Raw genomic sequence first — 19,910 nt, 5'->3', positions numbered from 1 at the left:
TTCCTACTCCTGTCTCCCTGTCCCCCCTCACTATTCTCTCTGCCTGGGTATGAGTCTATATTATATAGCAGAGGTTGTAATACAATACACTGGCCAGGTGACTAACTGGGGTACAAACCACTTTCACGCCACCTGATATTATATTATTCACATCCCACATAATCATACGTTTATATGAGAGTGTGTGTGCGCGAATGCACAGGTGTGTGTGTGTGTGTGCCTGTGTGTGTAGTGATGATGCAATATCCCTGACCTACCACCTCATAGTCCTAAACCTTTTAATGCTCCCGTTTACAAGTATGGAGAGACACCTGATATCGTTAACTAGCTCAGTAGCAGGTACTTTTCTGCCCTATTAAAATGTTTGCCCTAGTCTGCATTTGTAGTGGTCATGAAATCATATAAAACCCATCATATAATCCAGGGGTGTCCTATAAATGTGATAAGGTGTTTATATTTGCCACCTTGCACTGCCCGGCCAAAAATAGCTGAGCCTGGAGAATGATATAATTTGCCAACCAATGAATTTAAACATAAAGGTCACTATGAGACTGAGTAACTATAAGAAGTTCTTAGAGTTACTTATACTGAACCAGAATATAAACGCAACATGTAAAGTGTTGGTCCCATGTTTCATGAGCTGAAATAAAGAAATCAGAGAAATGTTCCACGCGCACAAAAAGCTTATTTCTCTCAAATTGTAAGCAGAAATTAGTTTACATCCCTGTTAGTGAGCATTTCTCCTTTGCCAAGATAATTCATCCACCTGACAGGTGTGGCATATCAACAAGCTTATGATCATTACACAGGTGCACCTTGTGCGGGGGACAATAAATGGCCACTCTAAAATGTGCAGTTTTGTCACACAACACAATGTCTCAAGTTTTGAGGGAGCGTGCAATTGGCATGCTGACTGCAGGAATGTCCACCAGAGCTGATGCCAAAATTGAATGTTCATTTGTCTATCATAAGCTGCCTCCAACGTCATTTTAGAGAATTTGTCAGTACATCCAACCTGCCTCACAACCACAGATCACATGTAACCCCGCCAGCCCAGGACTTCCACATCCGGCTTCTTCATCTGCGGGATTGTCTGAGACCAGCCACCCGGACATTTGATGAAACTGAGGAGTATTTCTCTGCAATAAAGCCCTTTTGTGGGGAAAAAAACATTCTGATTGGCTGGGCCTGGCTCCCCAGGTTGGCCTGGCTCCCAAGTGGATGGACCTATGCCCTCCAAGGCCCACCCATGGCTGCGCCCCTGCCCAGTCAAGTGAAATCCATAAATTTGGGTCTTATTCATTCATTTCATAGAAGCTCATTTCATTCAATTGACTGATTTCCTTATATGAACTGTAACTCAGTAAAATCGTTGAAATTGTTGCATGTTGCATTTATATTTTTGTTCAGTAGTTTCATAGTGACCTTTAAGTGAACCACATGTATTGTGTTTCTGTCTCCATGATAGGACTATGCATACTGCTTGTACTGTACCTTTAGGCCTTTATCGCCAGTTATTCCCACTGAACCAGAGAGACCCTGTAACACATGAGAAACAAGTGTCAACTCAATACACATCAACAGAGGTCATATTGTATACACAAGCACTAATGTGAAGAAGACACACAGGGCTAACCATTAACAACTACAGTAACTACATAACTACACATATTAAACAAGGACACAAATTCATTAATCTTGTCATAATAACTTTAGAATGTAATGATATGAGGTTGAAGTTGATAGGTGATTAATTAAAGTTGAAAATTCCCCACATACATTGACAATCATTTGTGAATCTGTCACATTGAGCAGGGTTGTGAAGATTGCCATCTGCTGTTCAGAACCAGAATGACTACAGTTGTCCAGCTATTGTACTGTATATACAGAAACTCTCAGGAGTATGTTTGCAAAATTTGCACTTCCAGGAATTTTCCCCAACTGGGAATTCTGGAAAACTGGGAAAGGTAACAGAATTAACAATTTTGGGAAAGTTAACAGAATTTCTCAACCCTACTCAGGAGACATTTTACTAGAATCCTTTCTGATTACACTAATAGTTTTCTTGAGCAATCTTTCAAATATTTTCTCAATTATATGTCAATATACAGATGTAGGATCTTAATTTCAGCCAGTTTGCTACAGCAGAAAAATTATCCCGCAGCAACAGGAAATGTGAATTATTATGTGGATTATAATTAATGGAAAAAAATAGTGGGGGGTGCAACATTTTTTGTAAGAGAAAATCAAGTCTGAAATTCCAAACTTCAGATGCCTCAAAATCACTAAAAGTTTGAAGTGTCCTGCATTGCAGGAAGGTTCTGCTGCAACAGGGTGATACAATTAAGATCCTACATCAGTATGCAGTACAGACAGGGGGGAAAAAACAGACAAAATACATTTGAGATATATTTTGTGACATTGCTCTATGTATACATAGTGCCTTGCAAAAGTTTGTTTAGGCAAGCCTAAATTACTTAATTGCTTAAGAAATCACATAAGTTATATGAACCTCACTCTGTGTGAAATAATAGTGGTTGATATGATTTTTGAATGACTAACCTTTTCTCTGTCCCCCATACACACAACATCTCCAAGGTCCCTCAGTCAAGTATTGAATTTCAAGCACAGATTCAACTACAAAGACCAGGGAGCTTTTTAGAAAGCCTCATAAAGAAGGGAAGTGGTTGGTAGATGGTTAACAATAACAAATCAGACATTGAATATCTCTTTAAACATGGTCAGGTTAATAATTATGCTGTGGGTTATGTATTAAACCACTCAGACACATCAAATATGCAGTTGTCCTTCTGAATTAAGCTGCAGGACAGGAATGAAACTCCCTAGGGAGTTTTCATTCCTTCTTGTGGGAAGTTACTATAGACCACCAAGTGCTAACAGTCCGTATCTGTGAAATGCTTGATAATGTATGTGATATCAACAGAGAGGTATATTTTTTTCTGGGTGACCTACATATTGACTGGCTTTCATCAAGCTGTCCATTTAAGAAAGAGCTGCAAACTGTAATCTGTGCCTGCAACCTGGTTCAGGTTATCAGTCAACCTACCAGGGTATTTATAAACTGCACAGGAATGAAATAATCTACATGTACTGATCACATCTTTACCGAGGCTGCAGAAATCTGTTCTGAAGCAGTATCCACATCCATCGGATATAGTGATCATAATATAGTAGCAATATCGAGAAAAAAACAAGGTTCCAAAGGCTAGGTCCTAATATAGTGTATAAGATATATATATATTTTTACCTTTATTTAACTAGGCAAGTCAATTAAGAACAAATTCTTATTTACAATGACGGCCAAGGAACAGTGGGTTAACTGCCTGTTCAGGGGCAGAACAACAGATTTGTACCTTGTCAGCTCGGGGATTTGATCTTACAACCTTCCGGTTACTAGTCCAACCAATAGGCTACCCTGCCACCCCGATATCATACACAAGGTTTTGTAGTGATTCCTATGTTGAAGAATTGCTCATTCCAGCTACTAATAAGCATGCACCCATTAAGAAAATGACTGTAAAAATGGTGAAGTCCCTGTGGATTGATGAGGAATTGAAATATGTTATAGTTGAGAGGGATGATGCAAAAGGATTGGCAAATACAGTGCATTCGGAAAGTATTCAGACCTCTTGACATTTTCCACATTTTGCAAAAACAGTTTTTAGACATTTTTGCAAATTTATACAACATAAAAAGTATTCAGACCCTTTGCTATGAGAGACGAAAATGAGTTCAGGTGCATTCTGTTTACATTGATCATCATTGAGATGTTTCTACAACTTGATTGGAGTCCACCAGTGGTAAATTCGATTGATTGGACACGATTTGGAAAGGCATACATCTTTTTATATAAGGTCCCATATAAGGTCCCATAGTTGACCGTCCATGTCAGAGCAAAAACCAAGCCATGAGGTCGAAGGAATTGTCCGCAGAGCTCCGAGACAGGATTGTGTCGAGGCACAGATCTGGGGAAGGGTACCAACACATTACTGCAGAATTGAAGGTCCCCAAGAACACAGTGCCTCCATCATTCTTAAATTGAAGAAGTTTGGAACCACCAAGACTTCCTAGAGCTGGCCGCCCGGCCAAACTGAGCAATTTGAGAAGAAGGACCTTGGTCAGGGAGGTGAGCAATAACCTGATGGTCACTCTGACAGAGCTCCAGTTCCTCTGTGGAGATGGGAGAACATTCCAGAAGGACAAGCATCTCTGCAGCATTCCACCAATCAGGTGATACAGCGTCCAGATGGAAGCCACTCCTCAGTAAAAGGCACATGACAGCCCGTTTGGAGTTTGCCAAAAGGCACCTTTGGCCAGAGCCTGGACTTAAACCCGATCGAACATCTCTGAAGAGACTTGAAAATAGCTGTGCAGCGACGCTCCCCATCCAAACTGACACACTGTCTGGCTGCACAGCCGATTGGTAAACATACTGTGAATTGAGAAATCGTGTGACTAAACTAAATAAAACGAATAAAAAACTGTTAAGATAACTGATATAAAGGATAATAGTAAAAAGATTTAGAGCATCTTAAATTAAATGTTGGGCAAAAAGGCGAGCTCAGTTTCATCATTCATTGAATTAGATGACTAATTTATCACAAAACCCACTGATATTGGCAGATATTACTTTAATGACATGCCAACAACAACTTATGAACCTACACCTCAATGCGTAACTGACCAAATTATGAAAAACAAGCATTGTAATTTTGAATTCAGTAAAGTGAGTGTGGAAGAGGTGAAAAATGTTATTGCCACTCCTATTTGCCATCTCTTTAATCTAAACCTACAAGTTAGTGTGTGCCCTCAGGCCTGGAGGGAAGCAAATGTAATTCCCAATAATAGCAAAGTACACTTTACTGGCTCAAACAGCTGACCAACAACCTGTTACCAACCCTTAGCCAAATTTTGGAAAGAAATGTGTTTGACCAGATACAGTGCTATTCCACAGTAAACAAATATACAACAACTTTCATCACACTAATAGGGATGGGCACTCAACATGTCCAGTACTTACACAAATGACTGACGATTAGCTGAAAGAAAATTATAATAAGAAGATTGTGGGAGCTGTTTTGTTAATCTGCTGCTGTAAAAACATACAGTACCAGTCAGAGGTTTGGACACACCTACTCATTCCAGGGTTTTTCTTTATTTTTACTATTTTCAACATTGTAGGATAATAGTGAAGACATCAAAACCTTGAAATAACACATACAGTATGGAATCATGGAATCATGTCTCCAAAAAAGTGTTATATTTTATATTTCAGATTCTTCAAAGTAGCCACCCTTTCCCTTGATGACAGCTTTGCACACTCTTGGCATCCTCTCAACCAGCTTCATGAGGTAGCCACCTGGAATGCATTTCAGTTAACAGGTGTGCCTTGTTAAAAGTACATTTGTGGAATTTCCTTCCTTCTTAATGTGTTTGACCCAATCAGTTCGATTGTGACAAGGTACCGTAGGGGCGGTATACAGAAGATAGCCCTATTTGGTAAAAGACCATGTCCATATTATGGCAAGAACAGCTCAAATAAGCAAAGTGAAATAACAGTCTATCATTACTTTAAGACATGATGGTCAATCCAGAAAATGTCAAAAACCTTGAAAGTTTCTTCAAGTGCAGTCGCAAAAACCATCAAGCGCTGTGATGAAACTGGCTCTCATGAGGACCGCAACAGGAAAGGAAGACCCAGAGTTACCTCTTCTGCAGAAGATAAGTTCATTAGAGTTAACTGCACTTCAGATTCCAGCCCAAATAAATCCTTCACAGAGTTCAAGTAACAGACACACCTCATCTCAACATCAACTGCTCAGAGGAGAATGTGTGAATCAGGCCTTCATGGTCAAATTGCTGCAACAAAAAAAACACTACTAAAGGACACCAACAATAATAAGAGACTTGCTTGGGCCAAGAAACACGAGCAATGACATTAGACCGGTGGAAATCTGTCTTTTGGTCTGGTGAGTCCAAATTTGAGATTTTTGGTTCCAACCACCATGTCTTTGTGAGACGTAGTGTAGCTGAATGGATGATCTCTCCGCATATGTGGTTCCCACCGCGAAGAATGGAGGAGGACGTGTGATGGTGTGGATTGCTTTGCTGGTAACACTGTCTGTGATTTAATTCGAATTTAAGGCACACTTAACCAGCATGGCTACCACACCGATACGCCATCCCATCTGGTTTGGGCTTAGTGGGACTATCATTTGTTTTTCAACAGGATAATGACCAAAAACACACATCCAGGCCGTGTAAGGGCTATTTGAACAAGAAGGAGAGTGATGGAGCGCTGCATCAGATGACCTGGCCTCCACAATCACCCGACCTCAACCCAATTGGACTGCAGAGTGAAGGAAAAACAGCCACCAAGTGATCAGCATATGTGGGAACTCCTTCAAGGCTGTTGGCATTCCAGGTGAAGCTGGTTGATAGAATGCCAAAAGTGTGCAAAGCTGTCATCAAGGAAAAGGGTGGCTACTTTGAAGAATCTAAAACCTAAAATATATTTTTATTCATTTAACATGATTCCATGTGATATTTCATAGTTTTGATGTCTTCACAAGTAAGTGTGTTATGTCTTTACATCTCCTGCAATGTCGTGAATCAAGAGGTACCTGTCTAACAGAACACAGAGGGTGTTCTTTAAAGGAAGCCTTGTCAACATAATTTAGGTAGAGTCAGGCATTCCCCGGGGCAGCTGTCTAGGCCACTTACTTTTTTTTCAATCTTTGCTATTGACCTGCCAACTGGCACTCAGTAAATCCTGTGTGTCTATGTATGCTGATGACTCAACACTATACCAGTCAGCTACCACAGCAAGTGAAATCTCTGCAAACGCTTAACAAAGAGCTCCAGTCAGTTTTAGAATGGGTGGCAAGGAATAAGCTAGTCCTAAATATTTCAAAAAATAAAAGCATTGTATTTGGGACAAATAATTCACTAAACCCTAAACCTCAACCACACATTGTAATGTATAATGTGTAAATTGAACACGTTGAGGAGAATAAACTGCTTGGAGTAAGCCTGGATTGTAAAACTGTCATGTACAAAACAAATATATGCAACAGTAGCTAAGATGGGGAGAGTATAATAAAACAATGCTCTGTTTCTTGACATCACTATTAACAAAACAAGTCCAACAGCCACATGTTTTGTCGCACCTGGATTACTGCCCAGCCATATGGTCAAGTGCCACAAAGAGGGACACAGGTTAATTACAGTTGGCCCAGAACAGAGCAGCACAGCTGGCCCTTAAATGTACATGGAGAGCTAACATCAATAACATGCATGTCAATCTCTCCTGGCTCAAAGTAGAGGAGAGATTGACTGCATCACTACTTGTCTTTGTGAGAAGCATTGACATCTTGAAAGCACTGAGTTGTCTGTTTAAATGATGAGCACACAGCTCAGACACCCATGCATACCGCACAAGACACGTCACCAGGGGTCTCTTCACAGTCCCCAAGTCCAGAACAGACTATGGGAAACACACAGTACTACATAGAGCCTTGACTACATGGAACTATATTCCACATCAAGTAACTCATGCAAGCAGTAAAATCAAATTAAAAAATCTGATAAAACTAGATCTTATGGAACATTGCGAACTGTGAAGAGACACACACACACACACACAAAGGCACACGCATTCCACACACATGCTAAGACACGCACTGAACACTTCAATATTGCTGTATTATAGATTTTTGAAGATATGTTGTGGTAGAGTAGTATGTAATAATGTGTTGTGTGATGTACTGTTTTATTTTGTATGTAATTACCTTCATCTTGTTTGGACCCCAGGAAGAGTAGCTGCTGACATGGCAGCAGCTAATGGGGATCCGTAATAAAATACAAATACCATGAAGCCATTGGTGATTGACAGAGTTACAGAGTTCAATGGCTGTGATGGGAGAAAACTGAGGATGGATCAACAACATTGTAGTGATTCCACAAATGACTTAAATGACAGAGTGAAAAGAAGAATACAAATATACAGAATAAACACGGCAAAGAAATACACTTTTTGGCCTAAATGCAAAGTCTTATTTTTGGGGCAAATCTAACACAACACTCCCTATTTTCAAGATGGTGTGGGCTGCATCATGGTATGGGTATGCTTGACATCCAAAAATACTGGGGTTTCTCAGGATAAAAAGAAATGGAACTAAGCCCAGGCAAAATTCTAGAGGAAAACCCGCTTCAGTCTGCTTTACACCAGACACTCGGAGAGGAATTCACCATTCAGCAGCACAATAACCTACAGCACTTGGCCAAATCTACACTGGAGTTTCTCACCAAGAAGACAGTGAATGTTCCTGAGTGGCCAAGTTACAGTTTGGACTTAAATCAACTTGAAAATTACTGTCTAGCCATGATCCCCTACATCTTGAAAGAGCTTGAAGAATTATGAATAGATTAATGGACTAATATTGCACAATCCAAGTGTGAAAGGCACTTGTAATCGCTGCCAAAGGTGTTCCTAACATGTATTGACTCAGGGAGCTGACTATATTTTAGTTAATTTATATACAATTACTTGTGTTTTTTTTTCATTCTTCCACTTTGACATTACAGAGTATTTTGTGTAGATTGTTGACAAAAAAAATACAATTAAATCAATTTTAATTAGACTTTGTAACACAAAAGGTGAATAAATCCAATGGGTGTGAATATTTTTGCAAGGCACTGTATACAAGCTCAGTGTCTTCAGGGGTGTGATCATGGTATTGAAATATGATATAGAATGGGAACCTGTGTACCAGGCTTTCCTTCTGGTCCCTCTGTCCCAGGTGGGCCTGGCAAACCCTGTTGGAGACAAGTACACACACTCATAATAAGTGTACTGTGATTACGTAATATTCAGCAGCCTACAGTATTCACCAAGGTGGCCGGGGGGGGGGGGGGGGGTCAATAGTGGGATGATGGACGGTAATTCACACTAGCTTTTAGTCAGCTCCATTAGATAAGCCCATACAGCCTTGGATACTCTTCATCACCAAGCAGAAGTGTTAGTATTAAGTGTTTTGCCACTTATCTGCACACACATCACAGATCTGCTGTTCTGACAATCACAGATGTTGCCCATTGAGGTGTATACTGTATATCTGATTTGTCAAGAATATTGATGTGTTTTTCATTGCAAATTGATCAAGTAGATGGCTCCACTAGTGTTTGTCTGTGCATGGTATGTGCTTACCAGTGAACCAGGCTGGCCATCATGCCCTCTCTGTCCGATGCGACCCTGGGTAGAAGAAGGCAGTGCCAATCAGGTTACCATTCAAATATCAAGAGCAGGACTAAAATCACGCTTTACTAAATACTAAGGTTGAACAAATATTCCTGTAGAATTCCAAATCCCACAAATTCTGGATAACATGGACATTTTGTGAAAGTTCCCAGAATTTTCCAACCCTCATAAACACATTCAATAGGAGAGTGTCCTACCTTGGTCCCTCTGTGTCCAGGCTGGCCGTTGCGCCCATCTGGACCCCTATTCCCCTTCAGAGAAACATAATTTTTTTATGAGACTATAGCTGTTTCCCAAATGGCACCTCCTACAGGACTCAAAGTAGTGCACTATATACTGTAGGGTATCGGGTGCCATTTGGGACACACATTTTAGGACATGAAATCCACAGTTTTATCATCATTTTGACCAATCTTAACAGGCAGGCTGATGAAAGAATGACAATCTAAATGTTTTTAAGTCTTCTCTGACCTTCAGCCCATCTCTGCCCAGTTTTCCCTGAGGGCCAGTTTCTCCATTCTCTCCCTAAAAGAGGAGACACAAAATCCATCAGTCTTCCAGTGGTAAAGTAGCAGTCTATATAACTGTAGATACAGTGATAAGGCAGGGAGACAACCTACCCCAATGCCTTTAGTGCCAGGTTGACCATTGAGCCCTGTAAAGCCAGGGAAGCCACTAGGACCACTCTCTCCCTGAGGCCCTTGGATGCCCGAAGCACCCTGAACACACTGAGAGATAGAACGAGAGAGAGAAGACAAATGTGTAACTCATAATTTAGATGTCAAAGAGTATGAATCAAGAGTTTTAGTTTTGTTGAATGTCTACACGTCTCCAGAGGCTGGGTTCTTACTCTCTCCCCCTTCGGTCCAGGGTCCCCTTTGTCCCCGTCTGGTCCCCTCTTACCCTGTGGAGGTCAGAGAGGAGTCAGAGGACTGCAGATACAGAAAGTAGTTGAAAAGCATGCAACCTGATTCTTCAAATTGTTTTGAATCAATCTAAGGACAATACAACAATGTATTATATCTAATTCAAAATGTATTTCAGTAAAACGCAGAAGCAGTACTAATACTTACAGTAATTCCAGGGAAACCCTTTGGACCTTGTGTTCCCAGTGGCCCCTTCAATCAAAGAATGACAGAGAAGGGATTGAAGTGTTAGTTCCTTTTAGTTCGATTTTCTTGCTTCAAGTAGATGGACATGGAGGCATATCACATCATGGCTCCAAAACTCCAGAAATATTTCACAAAATCTTCCCTTTCATGATGATCTCATTGTCTAATCTATAGCCACACTTCAGCCATACTGACTGACAATGTAAACTGACTAGACTGAAAACCTTTTTTCCTCACATTTCCAAAGAATACATTTATATTTTCCAACAGGGCTATACATTTGGGTGAGTTTTTTTTCTCGCCTGAGTAGCCTCGTTTCACTGCCAAAAATAAAATTAAACCATCTAGTGTTCAGCGAAATAACAACAATGTCAAATACAGGTAGCCTAGTCAATAGTTAACATCTAATCACATTAACCGTTACTCTCTCGCAGGAAACCTTCACTCTTGCGCAGATATTTAGAAACGAAACATGACAATTTGAAAAATAAGCGAGAATAAAGATGACTTTCGAGTAGTAAGACGTATAAAAGCAACAGATACCATTAATAAGAAGGGTCTAGAAGCGACTTATACGGTGAGCTACCGAGTGGCTAGGACAGGCAAGCCCCATTCTATTATGGAGGGCTTAATTCTTCCTGCTGCCGTGGATATGGCTGGGACAGTGCTGAGGGAAAAGGCCAACAAAACTATACAGACAATGCCTTCATCAAACAACACTGTTTCACAACGCATCAGTGAATTATATGCGTTACAGCTGGATGAGTCAACAGACGTGGCGGGCCTGGCACAGCTCCTGTCCATTACGTTTATGGGGGGTCAATTAAGGAAGACATTCTCTTCTGCGAACCACTGGAAACCAGCACCTGAGTGAACTGGGTGCGCAATTACGCAGGTACTTTCCCGAAATGGACGACACAAACAACTGCATTCGTTATCTCTTTCATGCCCTGCCTCCAGTCCACTTACCGATATCTGAACAAGAGAGCCTCATCGAACTTGCAACAAGCAGTTCTGTGAAAATGTAATTTAATCAGAAGCCACTGACAGATTTCTGGATAGGGCTGCGCTCAGAGTATCCTGCCTTGGCAAATCATGCTGTTAAGACACTGATGCCCTTTGTAAGAGTGGATTCTTGGCCCTCACTAGCATGAAAACTAAATACAGGCACAGACGTGTATGGAAAATGATTTCAGACTGAGACTCTCTCCAATACAACCGAACATTGCATTGAGTTATGTGCATCCTTTCAAGCACACCCTTCTCATTAACCTGGGAGTTATTCACAATTTTTTGATGAACAAATAAGGTTTTATATGTATGATGGCTAAATAAAGAGCAAAATGATTGATTATTAATATATTATTATTTGTGCCCTGGTCCTATAAGTCTTTGTCACTTCCCATGAGCCGGGTTGTAACAAAAACTTACACTCATTCTTATGTTTAATAAATGTATTGTGTGTGTGTGTGTGTGTGTGTGTGTGTGGCAGGCTTACAATGATGGCAAAAAACAACATTAGAGAGTGTGCTGCCCCTGGTGCTATAGAGGGGGTACGCAGCTGGAGGTTGAACGTTTGAAGGGGTACGGGACTATAAAACGTTTGGGAACCACTGGCCTTAGAGGAAGTCTGGATAACAGCTAAACTCACATGCAAACCGCCTGGGGATGGATTTCTACACTATGGCAATCTAGCAGTTTACAACTTCTCCAAATGGGCGTTTAATATCACACAGAGATACAGTGTGTTCATCATTCAGACCAGTGTTAATTTTGGATCTTTTTTAGATATAGTCTAGTCTTAGTCATTTTGATGAAAAAAGTGGGGCATTTTAGTCAACTTAATGCCCTTTCATTTTAGTCACATCACATTTGTATTGCCTCATTAATCTATACTAAACACAAATCCCTGTCTTGTGCACAGACATGCAAAGCCTTGTCCTACCAACATAGTTTCCTGCATAACATGCTATTCTCTTCCCAGCAGAAATACTGTATCACAAACATATACACTGTGTACAAAGCATTAAGAACACCTGCTCTTTCCATGACAGACTGACCAGGTGAATCAAGGTGCAATCTATGATCCCGTATTGTTAAACTTGTTAAATTCACTGTAAATCAGAGTAGATGAAGGGGAAGAGACAGGTTAAAGAACGATGTTAAATCCTTGAGACAACTGAGACATGGAATGTATATGTGTCATTCAGAGGGTGAATGGACAAGACAAAAGATTGTAGTGCCTTTGAACGGGGTATAGTAGTAGAGAACTGCAACGTTGCTGTCAAGAACTGCAAGGCTGCTGGGTTTTTCACGCTCAACAAAAAGTATTGACAAAGTAGTATGGGTTGCACCTCCGTCACTCGGTTGTGGCATTATGATTGTTATCAATATTCCACAGACGCCGAAGCCGCATTGGTGTCCAAAAGTAAAAAGAGGACTAATGACTTTGAATGGGAGTTAATGTTTCGCCCAGTGATGTGACTTAAACCTGGAGTCCAAATCGAGTCCCAACTCCCCTGTGCTCCAAGTCCAAGTCACCAATGGTTGAGTCACGAGTCCAGTGACGAGTCCCTATGGCTGAAGTCCGAGTCCCAGTGCTCAAGTCCTGGTCCAAGTGCTCAAGTCTGAGTTATTGGGTCCCCATTAACCCAAAATAAAGTTGTTAACGCAGTCAGATACAGTGTAGTGGCAAGAGGAATTTAGTCAACAAATGGTTTACTGTTCCTTCTCCTTCCTTTCTGTGCCACCAAATGTTAGCATATAGGCTACTGGTAATGTTGCCAGGGCCACGTTCAGCTGCAAAACGTTCTCGAATATTGCAGACAGAAAGTCCATGAATTTGGAGTCTAGCTTAACCCTCCCACTTTCCCCACTGCATTTGCTCCAGGTTCTGTAGCCAATGTAGACAAGTCTCCATATTTTCCTCTGGCTTGATTCTAGCCCAACCATTCAAAAGATATGACCCATAATACCGGCGCTATGTTTTTTTCTTTGTATTGTGCATTGGCGGGCTGCATTTTACATTCATAAAGCATATCGTGGACCGTTCTAAAAACTAGGCGACTTGCGGCCTGGACCGTTAACCATTTGTTTAGACTACACCTTGTTCAGTCATGTTACCTCATTAGCTAGCTATAGCTAACGACCTGGGACGTGATCAGCAGTACGCAAAGTATACATGATTCCTTATTCAACATCACAGAGAGGCATGTTTGTTCTACATATCATATTTCTATCTGAATGTTCCAAAATGTTGTGTCCTACTGAACGTGTCCCAGGTTGTTATCTACAGTATAGCTATTGCTAGCGAATGTGGTGTGTCCATCCCACTGCTGAACAGAACTGAGCTGCGCATCTGTGCTGCTAATATTAATTGAGCTTATTACTGAAAAGCTCTAAATCTCTCCAAAAAACTATTGTCCAGTCCACTTAGTATCCGTCACATCTCATATTAGTGAACAGAAATGAAAAAAAAAAAATATATATATATTTTTTTTTTTCTGGGTCTATTTAGTCAGTTATAGTCTTGTAATTTGCCACTAAAAATAGGTTTTTGACAAATATTTTAGTCACATTATTTGGGTTACTCTCTTAAGCTAGAGGATAAGGCTATCAGAAGATCATACAGCTTGAGGATAGAGCTTTCATCCATTAGCTAAGATCAGCGCTCCACAACACATAAAAGCTTCAATATGTAGGAGATGGGATACACACTGAGTAGTATCATCAGTAGCCTGATGCTGTGACTTAAAACTGGAATCCTTAGTTGCTACATACAACTTATAAATACATCATCAGCTTAGTTCAATTTATTACCCCATCAGAACACAAAATAAGCTTGTTTTACTATGTTTGTAAACAATGTACAGTAAATGTAAACAAACACTGTATAGCCTAAAATGTTTTACTATAATTTTAATATAATGGATGGTCAGTACTTGCATCGATAGCTCTGTCTATGAATTTTAAAGTGGTTACATCTCTCTAGATCTTTCCCTCAGCTTTTTACCAAAACACTGGTGGGGTAACCACTTGGTTATTGTTTGAATTAAGGATTCTAGCTTTAAGTGACAGGTACTGTGAGGTTGCTATGTGTGTGTGTCTCTGGAAGGAAGAGTGGGGTTTAGGTGGTCAGTCCACTGGGTACTGTGCTACTCACCATGGGCCCCTCGAACCCTGGCTCACCCCGGATACCCATTGTCCCCATAGGCCCCTGAGGTAGACAGAGAAAGGAAGGAAAAGAGGGGGTTGGAGAGAGACATTTATTTACAAGAGCAGAATTAACTTTAGGAGAGAAGAGAGGAGAGACTTACAGGATCACCTTTCGGACCAAGGGCACCACTCATCCCAGGCTGTCCCTGTGAAAATATGAAAACAGTACAGATGACCTTTAACCCCCTGATATTATATATTATTATGGTGAGAAATCCCTCTGAAAAAGATATGTTTCCAAATACATTAGTCAATCATCTGGTCCCAAGTTAGGAATCTGGTCCCAAGTTAGGTAACATTACTGTGCAGCTGAGTGAGACTGACCTGGATTCCCCTGAGTCCTGGAGGCCCACTCTCGCCATCTAAACCCTGGGGTCCCTGGTGAAATAAATAGAAAACAGGTCATTTTAAAACATGTTGTATAGTATGTGTGTAATATTTCCCGTATAGTCTTACGAGCATTGAGTTCTGTTAAATGTGGCCCAACTTTAGGCAAGAAAACACAACAAGCAAACGCCTCCTCATACCTGGGGGCCTCTGGGGCCGATGACTCCAACAGGCCCCAACTCTCCCTAGAAGGTAAATGCAGGCTACCTTTGGTGAAGGCTGACATATTCAGAAAGAGCTACCAGTAAAGTAGTTAACTAAAGAAATTATGGAAAGACCCTCATCTTCTGGGGTCAAAATGTCCCCTCACCTGTGAGCCGTTAACTCCCTGATCGCCAACACGGCCTGTGAAACCAGTGGCTCCCTACACAAAACAAGAATATACACACTGAGTGATATGATATGGGATGAGAGACATAGCATTAGGAATTGGGACCCATTATGATATTGTGCTGTACTGTATGTTGGAATACATACATGTAGTACACTCTTAGGGGAAAAAAAGGTGATATCTAGAACCTTAAATGGTTCTTCGACTGTCCCCACAGGAGAACCTTTTGAATAACACGTTTTGGTTCCAGGTAGAAAGAACCCTTTTAGTTCCAGATCGAACCCTTTTGGGTTCCATTTAAAACCCTTTCCACAGAGGGTTATACATGGACCCCAAATTGGGTTCTAAAATAATCCTTTTGGAACCCTTTTTTCTAAGAGTGTATGGAAGGTACAGACTTGTTTGCTGTCTACTCACCACTGTCCCAGGAGGCCCTGGAGGCCCATCAAACCCAGCCTCCCCCTGGAGAGTCACAAACACATGGACACAAGTCAGTGACACACTCAATTACTGATGAATAACACCCTAAAGTATTCAGAAATGTTTGAATCTGTAAATCTGAAACAAGGTGTAGTATTGTTACTGTGGGTCACTCACATCAGGTCCAGGGTTTCCCTCTGAGCCTGTGAACCCTCTGACTCCCTGAGGCCCCTGAAGAAAAGACAGACATAGGGTTAGACCTTTTACAAAGTATGTCAAAAGGGTGAAAATTAGGGTGCAAACCAAAAAAGGCAGCTTGAAAGAAAAGAGACAGTGGACACATCTCAAATGGCATCCTATTCCCTATTTAGTGCACTACTTTTGACCAGGGTCCATAAGGTGCTGGTAAAAAAAATGGTGCACTATAAAGGGAATACGGGTGCTATTTGGACACATACAGCGAGAGAAACACTTACTGGTGGACCAACATAACCGGGACGGCCTGGTAAACCAAAAGAGCCCTACAGGACACACAAAGTTCTGATGTTAAGCTCTCAATTAGAGAGGGCTATCAACACAAAAGCCTTCAGTAAAATGCATACATGAGCATTACAGGAATATGAGTAAAAACATTTGATGTGAACTGTACAAGCAGGGCATTCAGCTCTCATAGTACTTCATCTTTCCACTAAGGGGCAGCATATTCCAAATAATAATCTAGACCAGTGAAGACTGGGGACTGGGGATGACTTTAATTCAGTGTGACTAATTCAGTAATAAAGGAACAAAAGTCAGCAATCATACTTGAGTCTTACCTTCTCGCCCAGTTCTCCAATATGTCCTCTTGGGCCCTTGGGTCCAATAAGGCCCTATAAGGCATTATAAAATACATTATAAAGCATTATACATACAGTGCCTTTGGAAAGTATTCAGTCCCCTTGACTTTTTTCACATTTTGTTATGTTACAGCCTTATTCTAAAATTAATTAAATGTGTTTTTTTTTCATCATCAATTTACACTTAATAACCCACCCATCATGACAAAGCAAAAATTGCTTTTTAGAAATTTTGCACATTTATTAAAAATAAAAAACAGAAGTATTCAGACCCTTTACTCAGTACTTTGTTGAAGCACCTTTGGCAGCGATTACAGCCTCGAGTCTTCTTGGGTATGACCCAACAAGCTAGAGGTCGACCAATTAATCGGAACGGCTAATTAATTAGGTCCGATTTCAAGTTTTCATAACAATCGGTAATCAGCAGTTTTGGACACCGATCATGGCCGATTACATTGCACTTCACGAGGAGACTGCGTGGCAGGCTGACTACCAACGCGAGTGCAGCAAGGAGCCAAGGTAAGGTGCTAGATAGCATTAAACGTATCTAAAAAAAACAATCAATCTTAACATAATCACTAGTTAACTACACATGGTTGACGATATTACTAGTTTATCTAGCTTGTCCTGCGTTGCACATAATCGGTGCAATGACGGTGCCTGTTAATTTGTCATTGAACCATAGCCTACTTTGCCAAACGGGTGATTTAACAAGCGCATTCGCGAAAAAAACACTGTCGTTGCACCAATGTGTACCTAACCATAAACATCAACGCCTTTCTTAAAATCAATACACAAGTATATATTTTTAAACCTGCATATTTAGTTAATATTGCCTGCTAACATGAATTTCTTTTAACTATGGAAATTGTGACACTTCTCTTGGATTCTGTGCAACAGAGTCAGGGTATATGCAGCAGTTTGGGCCGCCTGGCTCGTTGCCAACTGTGAAGACTATTTCTTCCTAACAAAGACAGCCAACTTCACCAAACGGGGGATGATTTAACAAAAGCGCATTTGCAAAAAAAGCATAATCGTTGCACGAATGTACCTAACCATCAACATCAATGCCTTTCTTAAAATCAATACACAGATGTATATATTTTTAAACCTGCATATTTAGTTATAAGAAATTCATGTTAGCAGGCAATATTAAACTAGGGAAATTGTGTCACTTCTCTTGCGTTCATTGCACGCAGAGTCAGGGTATATGCAACAGTTTGGGCCGCCTGGCTCGTTGCGAACTAATTTGCCAGAATTTTACATAATTATGACATAACATAGAAGATTATGCAATGTAACAGGAATATTTAGATTTATGGATGCCACCCATTAGATAAAATACGGAACGGTTCCGTATTTCACTGAAAGAATAAACGTTTTATTTTCAAAATGATAGTTTCCGGATTTGACCATATTAATGACCTAAGGCTCGTATTTCTGTGTGTTATTATGTTATAATTAAGTCTATGATTTGATATTGATAGAGCAGTCTGACTGAGCGGTAGTTGGCAGCAGCAGGCTCATAAGCATTCATTCAAACATCACTTTAGTGCGTTTTGCCAGCAGCTCTTCACAATGCTTCAAGCATTGCACTGTTTATGACTTCAAGCCTATCAACTCCCGAGATTAGGCTGGTGTAACCAATGTGAAATGGCTAGCTAGTTAGTGGGGTGCGCGCTAATAGCGTTTCAAACGAGACTTGGAGTGGTTGTTTCCCGAAGGCGGAGAGATGAGTAACGATGCTTCGAGGGTGGCTGTTGTCGATGTGTTCCTGGTTCGAGCCCAGGTCGGAGCGAGGATACTGTTACACTGGCAATAGTAAAGTGCCTATAAGAACATCCAATAGTCAAAGGTATATGAAATACAATTGGTATAGAAATAAATAGTCCTCTAATTCGTCTAATTACCTCAACCTAAAACTTCTTACCTGGGAATATTGAAGACTCATGTTAAAAGGAACCACCAGCTTTCATATGTTCTCATGTTCTGAGCAAGTAACTTAAACGTTAGCTTTTTTACGTGGCACAAATTGCACTTTTACTTTCTTCTCCAACACTTTGTTTTTGCATTATTTAAACCAAATTGAACATGTTTCATGATTTATTTGAGGCTAAATTGATTTGAGTGATGTATTATATTAAGTTAAAATAAAAGTGTTAATTTAGTATTGTTGTAATGTCATTATTACAAATAAATAAATAAATAGTCAAATTAATCGGTATCGGCTTATTTTGGTCCTCCAATAATCGGTATTGGCGTTGAAAAATCATAATCGGTCGACTTCTACTACAAGCTGGGCACACCTATATTTGGGGAGCTTCTCCCATTCTTCTCTGCAGATCCTCTCAAGCTCTGTCAGGTTGGATGGGGAGTGTTGCTGCACAGCTGTTTTCAGGTATCTCCAGAGATGTTTGATCGGGTTCAAGTCCGGGCTCTGGATGGGCAACTCAAGGACATTCAGAGACCTGTCCCGAAGCCACTCCTGTGTTGACATAGCTGTATACTTAGGGTTGTTGTCCTGTTGGAAGGTGAAACTTCGCCCCAGTCTGAGTTTGTGAGCGCTCTGGAGCAGGTTTTCATCAAGGATCTCTCTGTTCTTTGCTCTGTTCATCTGTGCATCAATCCTGACTAGTCTCCCAGTCCCTGCCGCTGAAAAACATCCCCACAGCATGATGCTGCCACCACCATGCTTCACCATAGGCATGGTGCTAGGTTTCCTCCAGACGTGACGCTTGGCATTCAGTTCAATAATGGTTTCATCGGACCAGCGAATCTTGTATTTCATGGTCTGAGAGTCTTTAGGTGCCTTTTGGCAAACTCCAAGAGGGCTGTCATGTGCCTTTTACTGAGGAATGGCTTCTGTCTGACCACTCTACCATGAAGGCCTGATTGGTGGAGTGTTGCAGAGATGGTTGTCCTTCTGGAAGGTTCTCCCATCTCCACAGAGGAACTCTATAGCTCTGTCAGAGTGACCATTGGGTTCTTGTTCACCGCAAAGGCCCTTCTCCCCCGGTTGCTCAGTTTGGCCGGTCGGCCAGTTCTAGGAAGAGTCTTGGTGGTTCCAAACTTCTTCCATTTAAGAATGTTAGAGGCCACTGTGTTCTTTGCTCTGACTGTGTTCTTTGCTCTGACATGCACTGTCAACTGTGGGACCTTATATAGACAGCTGTGTGCCTTTCCAAGAGCTGCAAAATCTGAACCCCTACAAATCAGCCAGGCTAGACAATCTGGACCCTCTTTTCTAAAATGATCCGCAGAAATTGTTGCAATCCCTATTATTAGCCTGTTCAACCTCTCTTTCATATCGTCTGAGATCCCCAAAGATT

At 40.9% G+C, this 19,910-nt stretch overlaps 1 protein-coding gene across 3 annotated transcripts in view; it reads right to left on the bottom strand.

Annotated features, from left to right (window-relative positions):
* Positions 1-19,910, bottom strand: part of LOC110523500 (uncharacterized) — a 131,858-nt gene that overhangs the window by 5,891 nt on the left and 106,057 nt on the right. For 2 of the 3 annotated variants that reach the window (XM_090234319.1, XM_036977140.2), the window contains 17 exons: positions 16,561-16,614; positions 16,222-16,266; positions 15,923-15,976; positions 15,743-15,787; positions 15,305-15,358; positions 15,135-15,179; positions 14,932-14,985; positions 14,709-14,753; positions 14,555-14,608; positions 10,354-10,398; positions 10,131-10,184; positions 9,901-10,008; positions 9,752-9,805; positions 9,478-9,531; positions 9,230-9,274; positions 8,785-8,838; positions 1,495-1,539 (listed from right to left, as the gene is read on the bottom strand). In XM_090234319.1, coding sequence (XP_090090445.1) covers positions 1,495-1,539; positions 8,785-8,838; positions 9,230-9,274; positions 9,478-9,531; positions 9,752-9,805; positions 9,901-10,008; positions 10,131-10,184; positions 10,354-10,398; positions 14,555-14,608; positions 14,709-14,753; positions 14,932-14,985; positions 15,135-15,179; positions 15,305-15,358; positions 15,743-15,787; positions 15,923-15,976; positions 16,222-16,266; positions 16,561-16,614 — 909 coding nt within the window. The remainder of the gene's footprint in view (positions 1-1,494; positions 1,540-8,784; positions 8,839-9,229; positions 9,275-9,477; positions 9,532-9,751; positions 9,806-9,900; positions 10,009-10,130; positions 10,185-10,353; positions 10,399-14,554; positions 14,609-14,708; positions 14,754-14,931; positions 14,986-15,134; positions 15,180-15,304; positions 15,359-15,742; positions 15,788-15,922; positions 15,977-16,221; positions 16,267-16,560; positions 16,615-19,910) is intronic. The other variant, XR_016495949.1, reaches the window with a different exon arrangement.

This window comes from Oncorhynchus mykiss, chromosome 5 (assembly GCF_057628025.1).
Source record: "Oncorhynchus mykiss isolate SJ-2025 chromosome 5, ASM5762802v1, whole genome shotgun sequence".
NCBI lineage: Eukaryota > Metazoa > Chordata > Actinopteri > Salmoniformes > Salmonidae > Oncorhynchus > Oncorhynchus mykiss.
This window is presented reverse-complemented; position numbering and strand designations above follow the sequence as displayed.